Source organism: Lissotriton helveticus, chromosome 3_1, assembly GCF_964261635.1.
Source record: "Lissotriton helveticus chromosome 3_1, aLisHel1.1, whole genome shotgun sequence".
NCBI lineage: Eukaryota > Metazoa > Chordata > Amphibia > Caudata > Salamandridae > Lissotriton > Lissotriton helveticus.
In genome coordinates, this window is record NC_136061.1 from 543,152,552 (window position 1) to 543,174,999 (window position 22,448).

General features: G+C 42.5%; 1 protein-coding gene across 6 annotated transcripts in view; it reads right to left on the reverse strand.

The window, feature by feature from the left end:
• ANKRD44 (ankyrin repeat domain 44) overlaps window positions 1-22,448 on the reverse strand; it is a 766,729-nt gene that overhangs the window by 263,376 nt on the left and 480,905 nt on the right. For 4 of the 6 annotated variants that reach the window (XM_078680433.1, XM_078680431.1, XM_078680432.1 and 1 more), the window contains 2 exons: window positions 19,954-20,037; window positions 4,933-5,044 (listed from right to left, as the gene is read on the reverse strand). In XM_078680433.1, the coding sequence (XP_078536559.1) occupies window positions 4,933-5,044; window positions 19,954-20,037 (196 nt within the window). The remainder of the gene's footprint in view (window positions 1-4,932; window positions 5,045-19,953; window positions 20,038-22,448) is intronic. The other 2 variants (XM_078680434.1, XM_078680429.1) reach the window with 1 other exon arrangement.

Here is a 22,448-nt window from a genome sequence, read left to right on the forward strand (position 1 = left end):
CCTGACCTGTGGAGCTGATTCTATAGCTCCTTTGAGTAATAGAGATTGCACTTCTTGTTGAAGCAAGTGCTGGTGGTCTGTTGACAATTTGTGATATCGAGGTGGAATGTTTGGAGGGTTGTTGGTAAGCTCCAGAAAATAACCATGTTGGATAATTCCAATCACCCAATTGTTGGTTGTTATTGATTCCCAAATGGGGAGAAAGTGTTGAAGTCTTCCTCCGACAGGTGTGGAATAGTCGGAGGGAAGTGTGGGGAAGTCACTGCTTGTTTGGGGAAGGGGAATTGCGAGGTGTGGTTGTCTTGCCTCTGCCCCTTGGACTGTTTCCCCTGTAGCCCCTCACCCCCCGGAAAATCCTCTAGTAAAGGATGACTGACAAGTGTTTTTGTAAGACGAAGTGTTTTAGTCTGTCCCTGTGGAATTGGACCCTCCCCTGGAAAAAGAGACCCGCAAGGAACCCTTGTTAGAGGAAGACTGAAGCGCTTCCATGGATTTCACTACATCTGTATCTTTTTTCATCTTTTCGAGCACTTTATCAACCTCAGGGCCAAAAAGATGTTGTTTGTCGAAAGGTATGTTTAGAATGGATTGCTGTACTTCAGGTTTAAACCCTGAGACACATAGCCAGGCATGTCTGCAGAGTAGGATGCTAGTATTTATCCCTCTAGCTGCAGTATCAGTCGCATCTAGAGTGCATCAAATGGAGTTGTTGGAAATCAGTTTACCTTCCTGCACTGAGTCTTGTGCTTTTGCCTTATGCTCATCTGGGAGAAATTGTAGAAGTTGTTCTATTTCGGCCCAGTGGGCTCTATCATATCTTGCAAGGAGACCTTGGGTGTTAGCAATACGCCAATAATTAGCTGCTTGCGCAGCTACACGTTTGCCAGAAGCGTTGATTAGTTTTGACTCTTTATCTGGGGGAGGAGCATCCCCAGATGCTTGAGAATTAGCTCGCTTTCTGGATACCACTACAGAGTCCAGTGGTAACTGAGCATTAAAAAAAATAGGGTCTGTTGGGGAAGGTTTATATTTCTTATCCACTCTAGGAGTGAGGATCCTAGCACATATAAGGGCCTTTAAAGATGTTGTCTGTGTGCCGTGACATACCTTTAGGCATAGGCAGTGTTTGACTGGATTTATATGTTGCTAGAGTTTCAAAGACAAAATCCTCCTCTAAGGACTCTTTATGGAGCTCTACCCCATGGTAGTGTGCAGCGCTAGCAATGAGCTCCTGATATGACAGATTGTCATTGGGTGGAGATGGTATGGCAGGGTAAAGGTCTGGGTCTGTATCCTGTGGAGGATCAATGATATAATGCGTCCAAGGATCTATTGGTGAGTGTGTATCATCTTAATCAGTGTCATTTGCATCAAGTTGAGGTAAAGCAGAGTGCCTAGGTGTAATGGGCAAGGGATCAAATTGTGGCAGAGAGGGAGGAGGAGGAGAAGGTAGTGTGTGGGAAGGACTAATCCCCCCATGTTTCTTTTTCAATGGAATTTTAGAGCTGTCGTCATCCGGAAGTTGTGTTTCGATGGCGGTTTAGCGTGGATATGTCCAGTAGCCGGATTAATATAGAGTTTTTTTCTGTTTCAGATCCGATTTGGGTGGTACAATGTCCATGCTTGGATCCACTTGCAGTACGGGCAGCTGTTTAATTTTCGGTGCAGAAGCTTTCGGTGCCGAGCTGGAATGTTGTTTCAGTGCCGAAGATTTCGACTCCGTGGAATGCTTCTTTGGTGTCGGTGTCAAAGGTTTCTGTTCCGAGCCCATTTTATGTTTGGATCCCGAAGGTTTTGGCTTGGAAGTGAGTTTTGGGCCAGTGGACCCAAGCCAGAAGGCTTGACAGAGTGTTTTAGCGCAGAGCATTAAAAACCTCTTCTCGGTGCCGACCTTGGCGTGAAGGCAGAGCTGGTGCCGAAGCCTTAGATTTTCTTGGGACAGTGGGGGAGGTCTTCCGTACTCAAGTCCCTTTGTCCCTGCGGCACATCGTTATCTTTGAGTAAAATCTGCAACTCTGCCTCGGAGTCCGATGCCGCTGAAGCGTGTTCTTTAGCCGTGGAGACTTCCTCTTGGTCGGAGTCGTCACCGAAGAGATCCGGTGTGTCATCCATCGAGGCCGCCAATCACGAAGAGTTTTCTTCAATCTGAAGAATCCACTCACGCCGTAGTCTTATTCTTTGTGCTCGGGGGACAAGCACAAGTTACACACCTGATGTAAGTCCGTATGCGGATACTGCGAGTGGCACAGGGGACAGAATTTGAACTTAGTCCGTTCCATCAACCAGGTGCCGGACCGAGGCAGATAGGCCGGAAGGTTGCCTGCGAAAACCGCAATCAAAATTGGAGATTTCTTGATGTCAAGTCGAACCATGGAGAAAAGGGAACGTGATCGAAAACAATACGGTCAAGGGTAGAGTGGATTGAGCACTGAGGGGAACCTGAGGACCGATTCTGAAACGGAGCGCAGCAATACACTCCCAAACCCGATGGCGGAAAAAAATAATCCAACAATGGAGTTGATGCCCATGTGCACTATCATCGAAAGGAGGAGTCACCTTACCTCGTGACTAGAAAGACGTCTTCGAAGAATAACAACTTACAATCATCTGGACCGTTCACTAGATGGCAGGAGTATGTAAAGCATGTGATCTACAGCTCACATCTCGTGAACACTCTGCTATTTTTTTCAACCACTGCATTCCAAGAACTTTCTCCCACTAAATGTCCCTCCACCCCTATACACAAGGCACACGCATGCAAAAGTGCCTTCTCTATTGCAAATTCTGTCCTACGGAAGGGGTTCCCAAAAAATGTTTGCTCTGTTTCCGACCCATAGCTTTCAGTAAACCAAAGCATTGAAAACTAGGTTTTTTGCCTACCTCATTTAAACATTCCCACTGCTTGTACCGCAAAACAGTATGATGTAACTCAGGTTACAAGTACAAAAATGGGGTGCACCTTACAGATCAGGTCGATTAGAATAATAGTAATAAGTAGAATCTATGGTCCGATGCCTCTCAGACACTATGCTTGTTTTATTTGGTTGAGAGATCTACTTTGCATCTACAAGACAACTTTATTAAGGTTGGCTATAAGGGAGGGCAATTCTGTCACAGGGGACATAAATCTGTGTATCATCAATACGTTGATGGCACTTGTGATAATGTCTATGAACTATAACCCCTGGTGCTGTACACACATACCGAATAACAATTGTGAAAGCTGCCACCACTACAGGACCCAAATGGATATAGGCCCAAGGGTGGAACTATGGAACCAATAGCCCTACTTTTAAATGGCACTAAAATATATAGACTTTAATAGCCACATGTCTTTCAGTCTCAGAACAATAATAATCAATACTGGAAACCTTCAGAAATGTACCTGCCAGCAACAATCCCCTCATAAATTAACTGTCCTAAAACGTGTCTGAAGGGCATAACAGCCAGGAACTCAGGGGCACTCTCACAAGGCAGCCAGAGGACTAAATAGATTTTTGTCACAGCCACAACCTGGTAAACCACCTTAGACATAGTTGATGTGAAGCAACCAGGTGATGTCAACATACCAGAATTGTTGTTATACTGCCTTTCTTTGGGATGAGGACATGCATAATCCAGGTTGACAGAGTTCCCCATGAGCACCCACAGCCCATCTGTTTGGCCATTAAAAATAACTCGAAAAATTCAACATATTCAAGTGGAACATTCTTAGTGTTGATGAAGGGAGATAGAACATGATGGCATATTCCATGTGATGTATTCTAAATTCGGATCCTAAATGTACAAGACATTGTTCGGAAATACAATTCCTCACTTCAACAAACACATTTTAAATTGAAAAATACTGGGAAAATGTTTTCCCGTTTTGGATATTTTAGCACAGTTTTAGCTAACAACCTGGAAAAGCTCTAATTTTTTTTTACCTAAACCACTCCAACGTACAAACGCTTATGCATGTGCCACTAAATATAATACGTTGCATAGTGTTGATTTTTATTTACAAGTACAGCTCTGAGCAGTTACGGCGCCTTTGAAATATTTCCAAAATAAGTATTTAAATATGAAACATATCAGTGCAAGTGTGGCTGATCCAAATTCACTCAAATAATGTAAATCAGTGTTATATGCGAATACACATCCATATTTGTATTCTTTTTAAGCCCTATAGCATGCATTTAATTGTCATCGTAGGGCTTATTTTTATGAGAATATACAGTCATATTCTCTGTTGTTTCGTCAGCCCACTTTCATGAGAACAAATGAGCATTTTGTGAAATTTAAAAGGTGAACTAACACAGCTTCAACACATTCACCCGCTGCTTATTCTGCTAGTAGAAACAAGGGAAAAAGCAAAACTAATGAAAATGGAATGAAACTGAACCAGTTTCTTGGCTAAATGCCAAGATGCCTTTACAGTATGTACTGCACTGTCATCCCAGATAAGTATTAACGGTACCATTTTGGGCAGAAAAAGGGCGCAGTTTCAAACAGGAAAATACAATCCCCCACAGAAAACCTCATTAGGGATTTAATGAAAGGGGGTCCTTAGACTCACGAAACTTTGTGATATATTGATAACAGGGCCGCCCTTAGGCATGTGCAAGCTGTGCACCTGCACAGGGCCGCCAAACCCCAGGGGCCGCCACGCCAATATATATGCTAAATATAATAATCCTCTGAGGGTGGATACATATTTGCGTGGCGGACCCTGGCAGGGATTTGGCGGCCTCCGGCTCTGTTCCACTTCCAAACACCCTGACCCCCCCTCCCTCATCACTGGCCTCCACATTACGCCCCGCCCGGACCCCCTCTTTCGGGGCCCCCTACCTACGCTCCCTGCCCAGGGCCGCCATGAGCCTAGAGCCGCCCCTGTTGATAACATTGGCTTAAAATACTCGTGAGATACATTTACTTAAAGGTTTAACTCACCAGCTCCAAACAGTGTCTGTGGCCAAAGGCGGCCGCATAGTGCACAGTGTTGTAGCCCTCCTTGTCCCGAATCGATGGATCAGCATCATTTTCAAGTAAGAACTCTAGACACCTAACAAGAAATACACAGCATTACTGGAATATAATGCAACTTTATGCATAAAATACTTACTCATTAACAAACAAATTAGCAATATGGACAAAGGAAAAGCATCAACAAACAAATCTCTCTGCCAGCAACACTAAATGTAAAACTTAACATGCCACAGATGAGGCATGTCTGATAACAGGGCAGTGAGATGCAAGAGATAAAAGCATCACAAAAGACCGGATTGAAGACGAAATGAGTCTATTACAAACAATCGTATTTTACGGCAGTTCTCTTGCCAATGCAATCCAGAACAGTGGGCAACTGAGCGGGTGTGAGAGTTAACCACGGTGAACTGGTGATCGCTGACCTCTGAGAACCACCAGAGTAGGTGCGGAAAGTTCCCGATCAACGATTGACTGCTCCTGCTTTTTGCAAATATGTAATTCAACACTTAATATTTCGTGTAAAATAAAAGATTCGTTTTCAATAAAAGAAACTAAATGATGAAATATTTGCTTTATATTAATTATGCGGACGATGTCCTCTTCTTATTTACAGATTTGCATAGGTCCAGACCAAGAATTCTTCAGATTATGCGGATCTTTGGGCAGACCTCCGAACTAAGTATAAATAATCAAAAATCCCTTGTGTGGCCTTATTCGGGGCTTCATGGAACACGGACCCTGAATTCAAGAGGTAACAGTGGCCAAGAACGGGTTCAAATATCTCGGCATATTCCGGACGGATACCCAATCTCCCTCTTTGGACCAAAACATTGGTGCCCTTACAGAGCGAGTAAAGGCGGAAGTTAAGGCATGGTCCAGTCTCCCTTTATCGCACTATGGTAGATCAGCTATCTTCAAAATAGTGTCCCTTCTGTGCCTTTTAAACCAACTACAGTCTGACTCCTACCCAATCCCACAACGTTGGTTCAAACAAATCGAGGCGATCTTGGGCCAATTCCTTTGGAGGGGGGATTTACGGCTAGGGTAGCGCTCCGCAGCGGCTTTCGATCAACATATTGTGGTGGAATAGCTGCAGTAGACATCCGATCATACCATGCAGTCGCCCATCTACATGTACTGAATGAGAGGTGGTATGGCTCCAGGTCTGACCCAGCCTATAGGGTGGAGCACTGGATAATGGGTGATTCCTCCCAATATTCCTATCTATACAATAGATTGATCCCAAAGACACTCCCATCCAAAAGAAGTGTAGTGTTCATAGTGTGGCGACAATCCCTTCGTCGGATGGGGTGGTGGGGATAAATCACGAGGGAGACCCCATTGTGGCACAATCGTTTATTCCCACAGATGGCAAATCTACAAGCCTTTGGGAAATGGGACCAAATCGGGATGTCATCGGTTGGAGATGTAGAACGAGGGTTAGTTCTAAAATCATTCCGGAACCTACAGGGCGAATTCGCGCTTCATCGTAGTCAATTCTATAGATACCTACAACTCTGTCACACCATCCACCCATATATACATGATCTATCTGAGATCCCAGAATTCAATCCGTTAGAAGGAAAACTATTCCTGGGTGACCTAGTAGGCCACAAGATTACCAAAATCTATCAAACCCTAACCACAAATAACCCTAGCACAATTAACGAATTACGTAGCATTTGGGAGATTGATTTAGAACCCCTAGACGAAAAAGACTGGACAGAAGCCCTACAATCACCCAGAGGGATGGCCATATCCACGAGCTTTAGACTCATACAGTTCAAATACCTCCACAGAACATACTACACCTGAGTTATGCTCAAGTTATAGAGTGCCGGACTGATTACTTTCCCTCAGTGTGTCCATTGCAAACAAGATGAGTGTTCCTTCCTTCATACCACATGGTCTTGTTTGGTACTGAAATGCTTCTGGTCAGGAGTGTTGGGATGCCAAGGGGAGGGGGGGGGGGGGGGGGGGTGGACCTCCCAAATTCTCTAAAGTTTACATTATTACATTGTGTGGGGGAATATCTACAAGCAACACCTGCTGTTTCTGGGCCTCACAGTGGCTGAACAAGATGTTGCCAGAATGTGGAAGGCTGAAGCACCACCCAGAACTGGAGCTTGGAAACGAGGCACGGACTTCAATATGGGGCTGGAAATCCCTGTGTTCGTAGCATGCGGATGCACCCAAAACATAAAAATTTGGCAGATATGGGCTGGTTACAGAGATCTGCCACTGGAGGCTTTGAATAAGCCTCACAAATCATCAGATAACTGGTCTATTGTACGGGAGTGCATGTCTGCACATCAGAGACAAAGTACGATTCCTAACTAATGATAACGAGCGGGGTTTGAAGAGAGATGTGGGATGCGTGGGTGCATATTGTTTTATGTTTAGATTAAATCAAAATTGGGCATTCAAAGGGTTACATCCAGGTTTGTAAACGCACTATGTGACAAGCACAAACTTGGTATGAGGCAACAATCCGCCTCACTGTGGCGGACAGTTCCGGTCTGTATTTTGTTATGAAAAAAAAAGAATAAGCCAAAGAGCAGATGAATTAACAAATTAGTGAGTAATGGGTGGATGAGTGGGTTAGTGACTGAGTGCTTAGCTATATGAATGGGGGGTGAATATATGGATAGAGTAAGTGTGACTATGGAAGAATGAATGTATGAGTCAGTTATTTAGGGAATGGCTAGACAGATTAGGGAATAATTGATAACAATCAATAGCTGATATTTTACCCCTCTCTCCTTACAGATCTATTAGCCCAGCAAATGCTGTTTCTAACCAGGCTGATAAAGAGGTCAATACATAAACACATTCCTCATCCATTCAGTGACAAAGGTTTCATATTGGATGATGGGAGGAAGTCGGTACGGGGACCGTGCATCTTGTCAGGGCATGAAAGCCTACCCACAGCTGTCGCTGAGCGTTGCATGTTACATTCCATGTACTAATTTATTTCGAGAGGTTGTTGGCCTTTGTATTTAGAGTGAGGGTTGTGTGACTTGTCTCCCAGGAACGGCCACTAGCAGCAGATCTGTGATGCTAATCATTTACCTTCTTATCTGTAATTGGGAGGGCATACATGAGTGGCAGGAGTGGGAAGTGTGCGGTCAGATGCTGTGCTAGAAGCCAAGACAGTGTTGGCATGGAGGGGGGCACTTGCTTAGAGCCCTCCTGAACTGGATAAAAACCTCCCAATGCCAGGATTACCTGCCCACTGGGTAGTCTGGAGCTGCCCCTTGGGACCTTAACATAACATATGTATTTGTAAAGCGCACGTTCACCCATAGGTATCTTGGCGCTGAATTACAGATGTTTCTTTTTACCCAACTCAATGGTACTCATTTTATCGACCTCAAATGGATGAAAGGCTGAGTGGACCCACTGGGATTTGAATCTGTGACCATGAGTTCGAACACAGGCCCATGCAGTGGAGGCATTGGTCCACTGAGCCACCAGACCCGGCTACCTTCAGGGCGACTCTGTAGTGCATGAGAGCTGAAACAAGAGAAGATGAAAAGTTGCTGTGAAGTGGTCCCGATAAGCGTCTCGTCCCTGGCTACAGTGACAGTACACACCTTATTATCGACATAGACTCCAATTGGCACCCACAATGTAAGCAGTGTAGCGCTGCGGTAGTAATATATGCCCTCTCCACCAAGAACTCCCTGACTCCTGGAAAAAAGAAGACCGCAGCATTAAAACATACCTGTCTTTAGGTCTCGCGACCTATCGATGCGCGCATGCGCATCGAGCGGAGCGAGAATTCAAGCGGCGAAAACATCATGAAACCACCAGCTTTTTGCTGGCGTTTTCATGGCGTTTTCATGCAGTTCATGTGAACCACGTGTTCAAACGAACGCGCATCAGCCACCCTCCATTTGCCGCACAGCACATCAAAGGGCTTCGCCCAGCGTGCGCTCTGCGGCTTCTCCTCCCCTAATTAGTCATTTTCGCCGCTCCCCTGGCCGCCGTCTCGCATTTCTCCTCCCCCCTCCCCTTCTCTGCCTTCCTTTCCCGGCGCACGCATTTTCTTCCCCCAGGCCGTGTTCCCTCAGATATGCTATTGCATATCGTTTGCTACCTCTTGTATTTGTTGCTCTTGATACTTGCACAACTGTCACTATTGCCTCATGTAACGTAACGTTTGCTTTTGTAACATGCTCACTTGTAATTTTTGCTTCATGTATCACTACTGCCGCCATGTAACGTAACGTTTGCTTTTGTAACATGCTCACTTGTAATTTTTGCTTCATGTATCACTACTGCCGCCATAGTACTATTTTCTTCCAATGGACTTTGACAAACGGCTAGTTCAACTAAATGATCTTCAACCTCACTGACAGACACAGCCTTTTACTTGTTTTTTTTACAAGCCAAGCCGGCGGTAAACTGAGGTTTTTTTTTTGCCGAGTTTTATATAGCGCGAACTAGACCCGAACCGAATCAGGTATCAGAGCGCTTTACATATTTTCCTTCTTTGCTTTCCTTTCTTTAGAGTCCCCTCCTTGCAGCTCTGGAGCAGTTTAGGGTTAAACATCATCCAAGCAAGCAGTGTGACGTAGCATCATGTTCCCTCTTTCCCTCACTCCAATTCCCTAAAGTATTCCCCCCCCCAAACAGTCTGAAAAGAACCAGTCAAACTGACTTCGGTTTGCAATCCAAGTAACATTCGCGATAATGTCACTTTCTTCGGACCCAGTCCCAGTTCCTTGCCGCAGAAAGGACGATTACGACTTCGGTTTACGGAATGTCGGTGACACCAGCCAGCAAACGAAATACGGGCTTGACGCTTGCTTTGAGAAGATACTGATAAGACCGACAGATGTTCAGCTTTCTCGGAGGCAGGATGTAGGTTTCACAAGAAGCACTGATAATCGACCCGCCCGCCCGCCTGCCCATACTCACTCAAAATCTCAAAGATCTCCAGGGAAACATACATAATTCACTTGTTAAGCCCAAACCTTTGTACATGAACGGATGAAATGCATCACCATGTAGAGAGAATACGCAATTTAAAAGAACGCTGCAAAACAAGCACTGCCCAGCACTGATTTATTTGCAGAAGCGTTTGGAAAGGAAGTGATAAGGCGGAAAGAATAAGTGTTTCTACCATGGTCACTGTCCCGCACGGACTCAAAGGAAGGATACGATAAGCAGACAAGGAAACACACAGATCACCCTTTTTCCTCTCCCGACCCAATGGGGCGCATGGTTATACAGCGACACAGCCCATTTTCACGACCAACATTTTTGGTAAAAAAAAACTGACGTTACAGATAAGATAAATAACTTGATATCTAAAATAAATAAAACTAGCAAATGGCCAAATCTCTTGTGCCCCTCCTCAGGACTTTCTGGTCAACAGAAATCATCACATCTATTTGCCTGCAAGGGTTTCATGTGTCAATCTTACAAACTTCTTAAGTGAGGGTGTAAATCAGATACATTTATGTACATCTTCCTCCCTCCCCCGAAGTAATCCGGCTGCCCACGAAGCCCGAAGGACCAGAAACATTCGGAATTAACTGACCAAACTTTCTGGAAACTAACCGACAAAGCAAACAAGCATTGGCTATATGCCCAAGTGGTGAGAGAGGATCCTGCGGCATAATGCTGGATAATGGTGTCAGTTTAAGTCACTTCAAGCATACTAAGGGAGGGGATCTTCTCAACCATATCATCTTTGGGTGCGACATGGGTTTTGTGAATAGAATGGCTAGATCTGAGACCTCCTTTGATCCCACTTTTAACGTTAGAGGGGCAAACTCAACAATTGATTTTATATTGATGACGGTCAGACACGGGGCAAAGATCCAGGCATTTCAAGTTCTGGATAACCCTTTGAGCGCCCACTTTCCCCTTAGCCTGAAAAGTTTAGGTAAACCTAAAGATCCATGCGGACATAACATCTTAAAACCGTCCGTGGACAACATTGCTATGGTTATGAAAAATGGGTATGCTCTGAAGTGGACCACTGTGGTTCCTGAAGATTTCCTCTGTAATTTGATTAAGAAATGTGAGCCCCAATTCCACGCCTGCACTGATGGGAATATCGATGATTTAGATCTAATAAAAAGTTTTTTAGATATCATTACCCAAATAAAGAACAGACTATGGGTAGAATCGAAAAACACTAAAAAGGCTCTAATTAGTTGGTTTGACTCGGCCTGCACTAAGGCCTATTCAAAACTAAAACACGCTCTAAAAGCTGTTGATAAGGATCGTGCTCTAATCAAAGCCTTGAGAAATGACTATAAGAAGGCATTGAAAAAGAGAAAGAATACCCTAAAAAATGAAGCGTGGGAAGCATTGTGCAAGGCATCTTTAAATAGAGATTCTGCAGCCTTTTGGCAAGCAGTAAATGCGCCGCCTATAAATGACAATGTTCCAGCTAGGATAGAAATAGCTATTACTGAGAGGGACTGGGTGAACCACTATTCTGAATTATATTCAAAAATGAGTTCTGAGGAAGATTTATCAGTAACGGATTATACTACTAAGGATCCCCAGTATAGACTGGCTACACTGAACCCAGCCATATCTTTAAGGGAGGTAATTGCAAGCATAGATGCTAGCATGGCAGGGAAAGCCCCCGGACCCGATGGGGTTCCGGTGGATTTATTTAAATATAATACCGGTTTATGGGGCCCGTTTTTGACCAAGCTTTTTAATGTTACCTCTCGCTTAGGTCTCCTATCTTCTTGGTGTGAGTCCATAATAGTGCCGATATTTAAGGAAGACGATAGAACAAGCTGTCATTGCTATCGCCCAATATCGCTCCTGGACTCCACTATTAAGATCTTGGGCTGCGTAATTTTGAATAGACTTCAGACCTGGGCGGAAGAAAAAACAATAATCAGTAACCTTCAATACGGTTTTAGAAAAGGATTGAGTACTATTGACCAATGCCTGAATCTGCACGTCCTTATTGAAAAATATAACAAATCTAAGGATGGTTGCATGTTTTTAACCTTCGTTGACTTGACGTCAGCGTTTGATTTCATCACCCATTGTAAACTATGGATGATCCTTGAGAACTTAGGAGTAGAACACTCAATAATTCAATTTCTCAGGGAACTTTACTCGGGGGCAAGAGCCAGAGTTAGGTTTGGGAAAAATGGTGAATGTACTGAAACATTTGGAGTTGCTAGGGGGGTACGACAAGGCTGTGTCCTTGCTCCTTTTCTTTTCACACTTTATATCAATTATGTGGAAAAGATATTATTACAAGAGGGGAGGGACATGCCAATGGTGGCTTAAATACCAATCCCAGCGTTCTTATACGCAGATGACGCTGTCTTAATGGCCAGGACATCGATGGCTATGCAATCCATAGTCACTTCCTTCTCCGACTTTATTACTAGTCTGGATTTAAGGATAAATTGCTCTAAGACCTTTAGCATGAACTGTGGCCATGGGGCAGCTAGAAAGAGAAAGAAAATCTATGTCTCCTCTAGTCCAGTTGATTTCACCGTAACCTTCCCATACCTAGGTGTTTTATTTGACCATACTGGTAGATGGAATAACGCAATCAAAACAAGAAGGTTATTGTTTTGCAAGTCAATAATGGCCTTAAAAATTTTTAGTAGAAGAATGGGTAGAAAATCTATTAGGGAGATGCTTACAATATATAGAGCGACCTGTGTAGCAATTGTTACATATGGTGCTGGATTATGGGGACATGCAAATGTGAGCACATTACAGTTGATGGAAAACTCTTTCATGAAATACCTTTTAGCCGTCCCAGAAAGCGTATCGACATATGTATGCCATACAGAACTTGGAGAACCATATCTAGAAGATATAATAAAGGTTGCACCGGTTCTGTTATGGCATAGGGTTTGGACAACTGAAGAATATAAATTAAACCGCTCCATTTTGAATGACCTCATGAAGTTGGACAATTGTGGTATGGTGGGATGGCTTTGTTACGTGAGGAAGTTTCTCACCAACCTAGGTCTGGAAAATAAGTTCACAGAACCGTTATCCATGTGCGATATTTCCAGAAAAGCACTAAAGGAAAAGTGCATGAGTTATTTGGAAACTCATAGAACTACTGCCGAAATGATGAAACAAACGGTGGTTGCTCACCAGTTGATAACAATTACCCCAAAAATGCAGCTGTATGTTAAACTACAAATGAGTGATTGAGCGTTTTTTATTAACTCGTTTTAGATTGAATATTATATTCAGGTCGCTGAGTTTCCCTAATATGAATGATTGGACAAGAGTTTTATCTAAATGCCCATGTGACGAAGCTTCTGCACAATCAGATATTCATATCCTTTTCTTTTGTAAATTTTATTCAACTCCAAGACGAAGATGGATTGTTCCGTTGTTGAAGATCATGGAAATAAATCGTTGTCGCCCTGCTTTTTTAGCTGTTCAATGTATGGATAATATTTTAACTGTTGCATCAATTTCTATGTTTTTTAAAAATGTTTTTAGATCACAGAAATCTATCATATCCTGATTGTTGATGAATTACTTGTATTTTATGAAGAGATTCTGTAAATTGTGATTTTACTGTACTTTTATGGTTGTTTTTTATTAATAACCGAATAAAGAATTTGATGAGTGACATGTCCACATAAATAAGAAGCTAATGTTTCAAAGTGCCTCAGAAATGTGATTACAGGTTAACCAACCTGCAGCTATGAGACATTTTTGAAATTGTGAAATTTTACAGTTGAGCATGGTTGCACATTTTGCCAACAAATATTTTCCCTCTAAGGGACTTATTCAGAAAGGTAAATTTAAACGTTAGTAAATCTACACATATACATTTACTCTCACAGTTTGTAGTAAATTGACTACTTTTGACTGTTCACTATGTTCTAATGTAAATTTACTGCAACGTGTAGACTTACATGTCCCCACTTCCTGAAAGAGGGGGTGATGACAAATGTATGATTATAAAATTACTCCAGTCCAATAGGACCCAAAATAGCAGTAGCTCAGATCTAGAGCATGTCCAACCACTGATGTTGCAAAACTTGCCCATAGGAAATCATGGAGGCAGGGACAAAAATAGAACCCCATAGCTAATAATGTTAAATTAAATAAATGTAATTCGACTTAAAAAAAAATATATATATATATATATATATAAATTAAATTTAAGTCAATTACATTTAATGTTAAAGAAATATGGTTAAAAATATATTTTATGATCAAATATTTAAATAACCTTTGTTAATATAAAACTAAATTTAACTATTATTTACATTAAAAAAAGTAAACTAAATAAAGTTATATATATGTTTTTGTAACCTGTAATACATAATTAGCAAATACAAACATTTTACTTTAGGTGGGATCTTTTAAAATAAATCTTTAAAACATAGTTTTAATTTAATTGTATGTATTTAAATTAACTATATATTTAATTCATAATATACGTTTATGGTTTTAGGAACAAGGAGCTAAATTACTAAATTGACGTCCTGTAAGTTAAATTGATATTTTCCACCGGATTTGATCATACTTGCACTTTCGGCAACTGGCATGTTTTGTAATGGGGTGGACTTATATATTATTAACAATAATAATTTAAAATGCTACACCTGAATAGCAGTGCCATCACCTGTCGGTTCACAATAACAGGTGATAATATGGTACAATGTTGGAATAGTAAAGTGCTGCCGAACACAGCTAAACACCGGCAGAAATTAATGACTAATCTATCGAAAGTTTACATAATACTAGCTAGCTAGTGGGCTGCTCTGCTGAAAAATACGGTGCACTTCGAGCTCAGCTGTCATGCATACAATGTTCACAGGGAGGGGACCAACGTGCACTAGCCACAGGACCACTGCTACTTGTCCATACAGGTCTACAGCCACGCGGCTACGAAACTCTGTCTGTGAAAGCATTGCATATATCGAGGTCAGGCAGCAATAAATAGATGTTGAGCCACACGACTAGGGAACTACCATCTTTGCTGACAGTTCATGTTACACAGACATAGATTAGAGGTCAGTGCCTTAAGTTAGCTGACGAGCTGCCCCCATGCTGGACCACAGCCAATGGCAGTGGTTGCATATCAGCCCATGAATGATAGGGTGAGTAGATTGCCCAGCAGCCAGGGCACGTCCATGCACCCAGGGCCAATGACCTGCTGTGGCCAGATTATGCCCTGACCACTGCGGTGACAGCCCAGCACCCAAAATAAGCCCTGCACACTTTCAAGGCTCAGGCACTATTATGAAGAGCGACTGCAATGTAAGCGGTATGTGAGAGAAGGTCTGTTCAGTCATTCAGCCTTGCAGTGTGGGCATGCGCTTTCTCTGGGGTTCGTGCCTGTGGTTCCTGCGCGGCCTTGCTTGGTGCTCTGCAGCTGTTCACTGCACGGATTCTCTTCCTGCTTTGGGAGAGTTCAAGGCTTCTTTACTTAGTTGTGGTCAACTTAGGGACTTAATTGACTGACTGCTGCCACTCACCCAGATCTGGTGACCACCAAGACAATACTGGTTCAAAAGTATTTCCTGATTGGACTAGAGTCTCTCTAATGCTACATCGTGTGCTTTATTTTTCATGGTTCCTTGGAAAGGCCAAGTTAATAATAAGCACTTTTGAGAAAAGGTCTTGACGAGATCCAGGGGCCTTTCATCGCTTGACAGTATCCCAGTTAGTATCATGGGCTGACAGGGCGTCTATCCAGCTTGTAGGGTAGAGTGCCCCCATCAGCCTCTGTACGTGCTGGGCCCAATCATCTCTTGACAGTATCCCCCAGTTGCATCCCTTCACAGTATCCCCCAGTTAGTATCATAGGCCTGGCAAGGCATCTATCCAGCTTGTAGGGTAGGGTGTCCCCATCAGCTTCTGCACGTGCTGGCCTCAAAGCACGGTACTGATACAGTATCTCCAAACTCCAAGTAGAGGCACCTTGAAGCAACGTACCAACAAGTCTCCTAAAAAATGTAAGTGTCCTGAATCACCAAAACAAACCGGAAACACTGTGCAGCCACAAAACAAAGCATGTGCACCTACGAAAACATAACATAAAGTGTGCACTGTCCCTCTGCAGACAGTGTGCGCTCCACCTCTTCCCTTCAGTATTTGATTAAATGCTGCGGTGACAGACTCCGAGCAGCTGCTGACCGCCTTGCTGAAATTGCTGCTGAGTGCAGCTACAGATGAAAGGAGGACCCTCTTGAGATGGCCAAACATGATGACATGCGCTGGTATTTCAGTCTAGCCCCACATGGCAGTGGCCAGCATATGTTCAGATGGCTAATTATTTCCCAAGAACAGCTGTCTGACCCCTCCTCAGGACGGCCTGACATTTTACCCTTAAAGAGACAATACTGGCTTTTGCATCACTTTGAATGCAATTAATTTTTCGCATATAGGTTTTAAATATTTATATAAGCTACCACTCTGCGCTCAGGCCCACGTTTCAACTTAGTTGATATTTCTTTTATCCAACTCCATTAAAATGAAGTAAATATATGTGTGACGTGCGTGCCACAAATAGGAGTCCAAATGTATCTGGAATCACATGCATATCACCTATCTGCTTTAAAATGTATAATGGTCATGACAAAGACTCTATTGACCTAACACATAGTTTTTAACTTTAGTTTCGTCTTCTCCAAAGAACAGTCTGTATAGCCATTTGACAATAAAAAAAGAATACTTTTATATGTCCCTAAAAATGCATAATGGTGATTTTATGACATAGCATATGACAGTACTGTGTAATTTAATGCACTTTAAAAAGGACATTTTAACCAAGTATAGGATGCTAAGCCACTGTGCTTAACTAAAGTTTACTAGTTATCACCGCCTAAGCCCACGAAGTTCTCCATGCTTCACCTGATCTACTAGACGCATGGTAATAAGGGGCAATATGGTCAGCCAGAATGCAAATTAATAAAGATGTGGCAGAACCTATGATGATTAGAGTAGGTAGCACCCTGAAGCACAGAGGTACCACAACCTGCAACGGGGAAGCAGGTCCAAAAGCAGAATCTAGCATGGTTTAAAGCGGCTAACCAGGGCGCGTGATTACCCAGCTGTGTTGCAGACAATTCTGTATTTCCTTTACTCTCGTAGTAAATATACGGTGCTTGATCAAACCCTTCTAGAAGATGGGCACGGTCCAGAGATCTATTTCATATTTCAATCATAAATTTATGTAGCATCTTTTGATTTCCCCTGAATACGGGGTTGACTCATACCGTAACAATTTAGTTTTGAAATAGACTTCACCGAACAAGGGGTTTATATCCATTAGTGGGAAACTGCAGTTGTAAGACATTCCCACAAAACATTGTCAATGAACTAAAATCTATTCCCACAGCAAATCCACCTCCCTGTTCACTTCTGAAAATTGAACGATGTGACTCTCTACTCCAAAAAAAAATGCCCTACGGTTTCCTGTCCTAATACCAGCTAGCTTGGATAGGCTTATGAATATTCGCACAAGGGTTTCAAGGGTGGCTACGACCTTCTTATTTGCCCCTTTTATCAATAATCATTCATGGATACATCGGATCCGTTCGTCTCTAGGCATTGGCTCCGTTGGTCTCCTGCTCCAGTTACTTGATTCTTGAGCCTCCGCATTCAATTCGCACACAAGGGTTTAGTTTTTCTGGGTTTTCAATGGTGATTCTTACCCTTTCTGATTCTAACCCCTCTGCGCTAAGTTTTACACGCAGTGTGCTTCCAGAATCCTTCAGGCCTTTGAAGGCGACTGTGAGCCCTCAGTTTGCCCTGCACATTGGAACAATACTTTTGTCCACCTGCTTTTTTCCTTTTGGGCCCCTCACATGATTTCTTCTGGCTGTCAACACAATATTCCTAAAGATATTATGAAATTGGCTTTTCTTCAGAGAAGTGTGTGTGTGGCTCAGGCACTTCTATAAGCCCTGGTACTGGGACATTTTCGAACTAAGCTACTCCTGGAGACGTTCTTGTCATTGTTTTTACAGACTGAAACGCCATCGACAAAGAGTTATTCACTGACAAATAATTGTGATTTTGCCTTTGAAAAATGTATTTAGCATGTTAGTCTTAAGTGTTTTTGCTAATTATTTCACTTTCAATTTTTATACACACCTGTCTTCACGGTACGAATCAGTATATGATCACTAGAGCACTAAGGACCACTGCTGTATCTTTATTAAACTATTATCCGTATTTAAATATAAAGAGTTTTGATTTATTCATATATGTGATAATCTTTTCTGGTTTCAATATATGATTTATTATTATCCTTTTGAAATGATACTGCTATTGGCTATGTTGTGCATGAGGATATAAAGAGCCCTGGTATGTATGGGGTTTATTTGTCATGTAAAGTTCACATACAGGCTGTTGAGAGCATACGTAGAGCAGGGAACTCTTCGCCTGATGGCCAATAAACTGCATCACTCCCAGAGCCGGAATGGCCGTAGCGTGCACTTGGTGTTTCCCCGGTGGGCTGCCATGAAGGGGGGCGGTTTTGGGCCCCAAGGGCTGGCAATATCGGCCACTGTAACAAAATCGGCCAAAACTGGCCAGGGCAAACTGCTCGGCTGCAAACCCCCCCTTCCCAAGGGGGCCGGCCGAGCAGTTTGCCAGGGAAAGCTTCGGTTCCCAGTCCAGACCTGATCACTCCTGTTAATTATTTACATTTCCGTTGAGCATTGTTATGTTGATCCAGTAGATCACGTTTGCTCCACTGGGTTTCCAAGAGAAGTAACTGAAATGTTTAAGCTTGATACCCTTCCTCAGCGAAGGACCTCTTGAGTACCAGTGTAGAGGCTCCACAGGCACTGAGGAGGCTCAGGTAGGTTGGTAAGGAATTTAGGAAAGTGGCTCGTATGGGGAGCTGCAGGTGTGCTTGAGAGGGAGCTAGTCACAAGGGTCCAGGGAAGGCTGGTTTGGTGTTCTTGGGGCGGGGACCATTGACTAAGCATGTGCTTCATTATCTGGCCTCTCTCAGCTTGGACCTGCATATTGTCCTTCTGCTGGCGAGAGGAAAGAACTGAGAACTTCATGCATGACCCTCCCCCTTTTTAATCTACTCAAAGCCATATTCAATGGTCGAGTACTTAGAGGACCCTCCTGGAATCACTGAGAGGTGCATTTATGTGGTCTAACTCTAGGGCCACATGTTGTTCATAGAACAGAAGAGTGCTATATAATGTGACTTACACTGCTGGATAATTGGTATCTTACTCCGTTGTATCTGGTTTTGGACCTATTACACGCATCAAGGTAGATTAGACAATGCCTAAGAATTTCTTAGAGAATGGATTAAGATCACTGGCGAGCAGGTTCCCATATTAAAAAACCATACTTGGCCGATTGGAACAAAAGAAAATAGTAAATAAGAACCTTAATACCTAGCTCCAATCAGAAATCTTTTCAATTGAAAATTATTACTCACCAAGTGCTCCCACTTCGTACACTGTACCCCTAGAGTCCAGCCTATTAAGGCCTCCAACTTGGTCTTGCTTGTATTTTTCTTGCTCCAAAAATTATTTTAAGTGTGACCGAAATTGTCAATACAACTGTCTGCACTTGAGACCTGGTCACTTCAAGTTCTTAAGTCATTGTTGCCGCCACGGAAAGGCATTTCCCCGCAGACATGCTAATATGTAATATGGATGGCGGTGTCTCCCAGACACCGCCACCATGTTAGCAGCTTTTCCGTCTGGTCGACTCTTCGACTGGACGAAAAAACAGCCATGGTAATGTGGCGGGGGGAATTTGAAAGCGGGCGGTGGTTTATGGCGGGTGGATCGCCACTGCCATACGGGCGGTGGCGATCCGCCCACCATACTAATGACCCCCTTAATGTCTAAGTTGGTCATTAATCTTATAACCCACTTGTGTGTCTTAAGTCTGTCCAGGTCCGCTTCAGGCCACATGTTTTAAATTAGTAGTTACAAGAATTAATACAAGGGAGTTACAAAGAGAAACTGTGTCACTTCAAATGTATTATAAATGTATTGACAATTCAAAACTTACGATGCCGCCTCCTTTTCTTTCATCTCATTGGCTCTTTCAAGTTCTTCTGCATTTTCATGAGCGTTGCATATAATATTCTTTCTTCTTGGTTGGAGGGACAGAAAATGGTGGTTTATTTCAATTAGTTTGACGTAAGTCTCTAATGATTTTTGCTTTTTTTAAGGGTGTTAACTGTGACCATAATAAGTATCCAAGTCAAAAACGCATTTTATACCTACCCGCCTTTGAGCACTAAGTGAAACATTTAAAATTGTCATTTCAATTTGTAGCTATCATAACATAAATCAGTAATAATAATCATTGTGTACTAATCAAACTATCCAACAAGCAATTGCGGGAAAAATAGAAAACAAACCCCCTCAGAAGGAAATATTTCTAAAACAGGAAACAAAGATTTTAGGTTTTGGGGTGAAAATCTATTCTTACCCACATCACTGAAACAGATAAGTCTCTCAGTGCATTGTTTTGATTTGGTGTGCCAACAAAAGTGAAACCACTGGGCGCATAACACAGATAAATGGATGTGTGGCCCAATGTCAACCAAGGATCAAGATGACCAGCCATAAAATAGGGTACATAATGTACACTCGTACGCTACTGGCCAGGTATAAACGTCTCTCATCCTCAGTGAATCCTAAAGGTTATGCTGCATGCACACTCATACAAAGACTCCAAGAATGTACCGTCTTATCATTTATTTAATTATCTGAACAAAGTACATTTAAAAGTGTATTTAAATGAATGAGGGAACACCTGTATTTCACTGCGAGATGGATCCTCTCAAAGTTCCTTCAGTTGTTAACCCGAATAATATAACTGGGCCCTGCATGGTGGTACTTTTGGCAATGTTCATCAAAGAAGGAAGGTAGGGTTGCTCTAGCCAGGATAGGTGAAAAAGACAAAACTAAAGGAAGGAAAACAAAAGAAAAGAAAGAACAGACAAGAGAATAGATTGGAAAAAATAGAAAACATGAAGCTTGGGAAACACAATAAGATGAAAAAAGGGGGAGATGGGATAAAAAAAGAGAAGGCACACGAAACAAGAGAGGTGGAGAGAAGTGTGTAAATGACAGTTTATTTTCAGGACGTTTCTGGTTCGCGTCCTAGAAGTATGCATTTTTATGGAAATGTATTTTAGTCCCTCATTCTTCTGAGTGCAAATTAACGGAAGGTTTGAGTACGTTCAGAGGGGGCAAGGTGAGCAGTATCTTGCTTATATCTCGGATCTCCCCCCTTAGGCAGACCACTGCATGCGGACAGCACACTGAAGTCTGAGCAAGAGGAACAACGTTTGCAGAAGTCTGAGCTGTAGTGTGCTTGTTTCTTCATACTCATACTCAAGACATGCAGTGTTTCCAATGTAGAATATCTAAATCTTAACTAAAGATTGCAAAGGAATGAAGAAAAAGGTAGATCTTATTTTAAGTGTTACAACACATTTTCAACAAAGTTCCATTAGGGGAGATTGAATTATGAAGTCTTCTGGCACAGGAAGACATATCACAGAGAGACATACGTTTGGTCCATTATGCGATCATTTCCAATAAACCAAAGTCTGATAATCATTCGCAATTTTGATAAATTCAGTAATGTTCTCAATTTAGTTAAATATGTACACTGTCATTATACTCAGGAGCAGTGCTGATAGTTTAATGATCAATGAATTCTTCAAGGACCTACTAGAAGCAATCCCTTCAGAAGGTGGAGGTAGAGCAGGCGGGGCAGCAAAAACAGCTGCTGCAGAGGATGAACCTCACACCAATGTGAACCAGACAACTTTTAGAAAGACAAGCAACCAACACAAGAAAATAGAATACCCACCATTGCCCATCTAATTCATCTGCCTACGTTTAACTTCTACGGTAGTGATAACTGTAACCCTGAGCACAACAAAAAGGATATCAAGTGGTCTATCAAACTGTAAACTCTATGGGTGGGATTAGCTCTGGCAGCACTACAAGAATAGCTTTATCTTTTCTATTGTGAATAGTTTCTGTTGCTAAACCCTCTTCACTGGGTTCCTCTCTAGGCTAAGGTTATTGTGGGTTTAAATGCAGCTTCCCAGCATTCATGAGCAGAATGGAAGCACAAGAAAACAAGCATGACTGACTGATGACAGTCATGGTCCAGCTCTGCCCGAGCAGGCGGAGTACAATGTGGTTGTATATATAATAGATAACACAAGGCACATCATTTATATGGGGTGCAGTCTCTGCAATGAAGTAGAATTCATAACATACAGACTTGGCAAAGGGACATTCTCACTGAGAAGAAGTAACCAAAATAACTTAGTTAGCAAGATGTGTGCTGCTTGAGGTTCATGTCGAAACAGGAACATAGCGAATATGATCATGCCAGATACCAAACGGAATATAACACTTCTGTTTTAATACCATGCAATTTACATTGTCCCTCTATTTCTGAAACACACAAGTCTTTGGTAATTGTAGGCATGTTATCCAATTAGTTATAGGGCAGCCAGTAGCAGTAGAAAG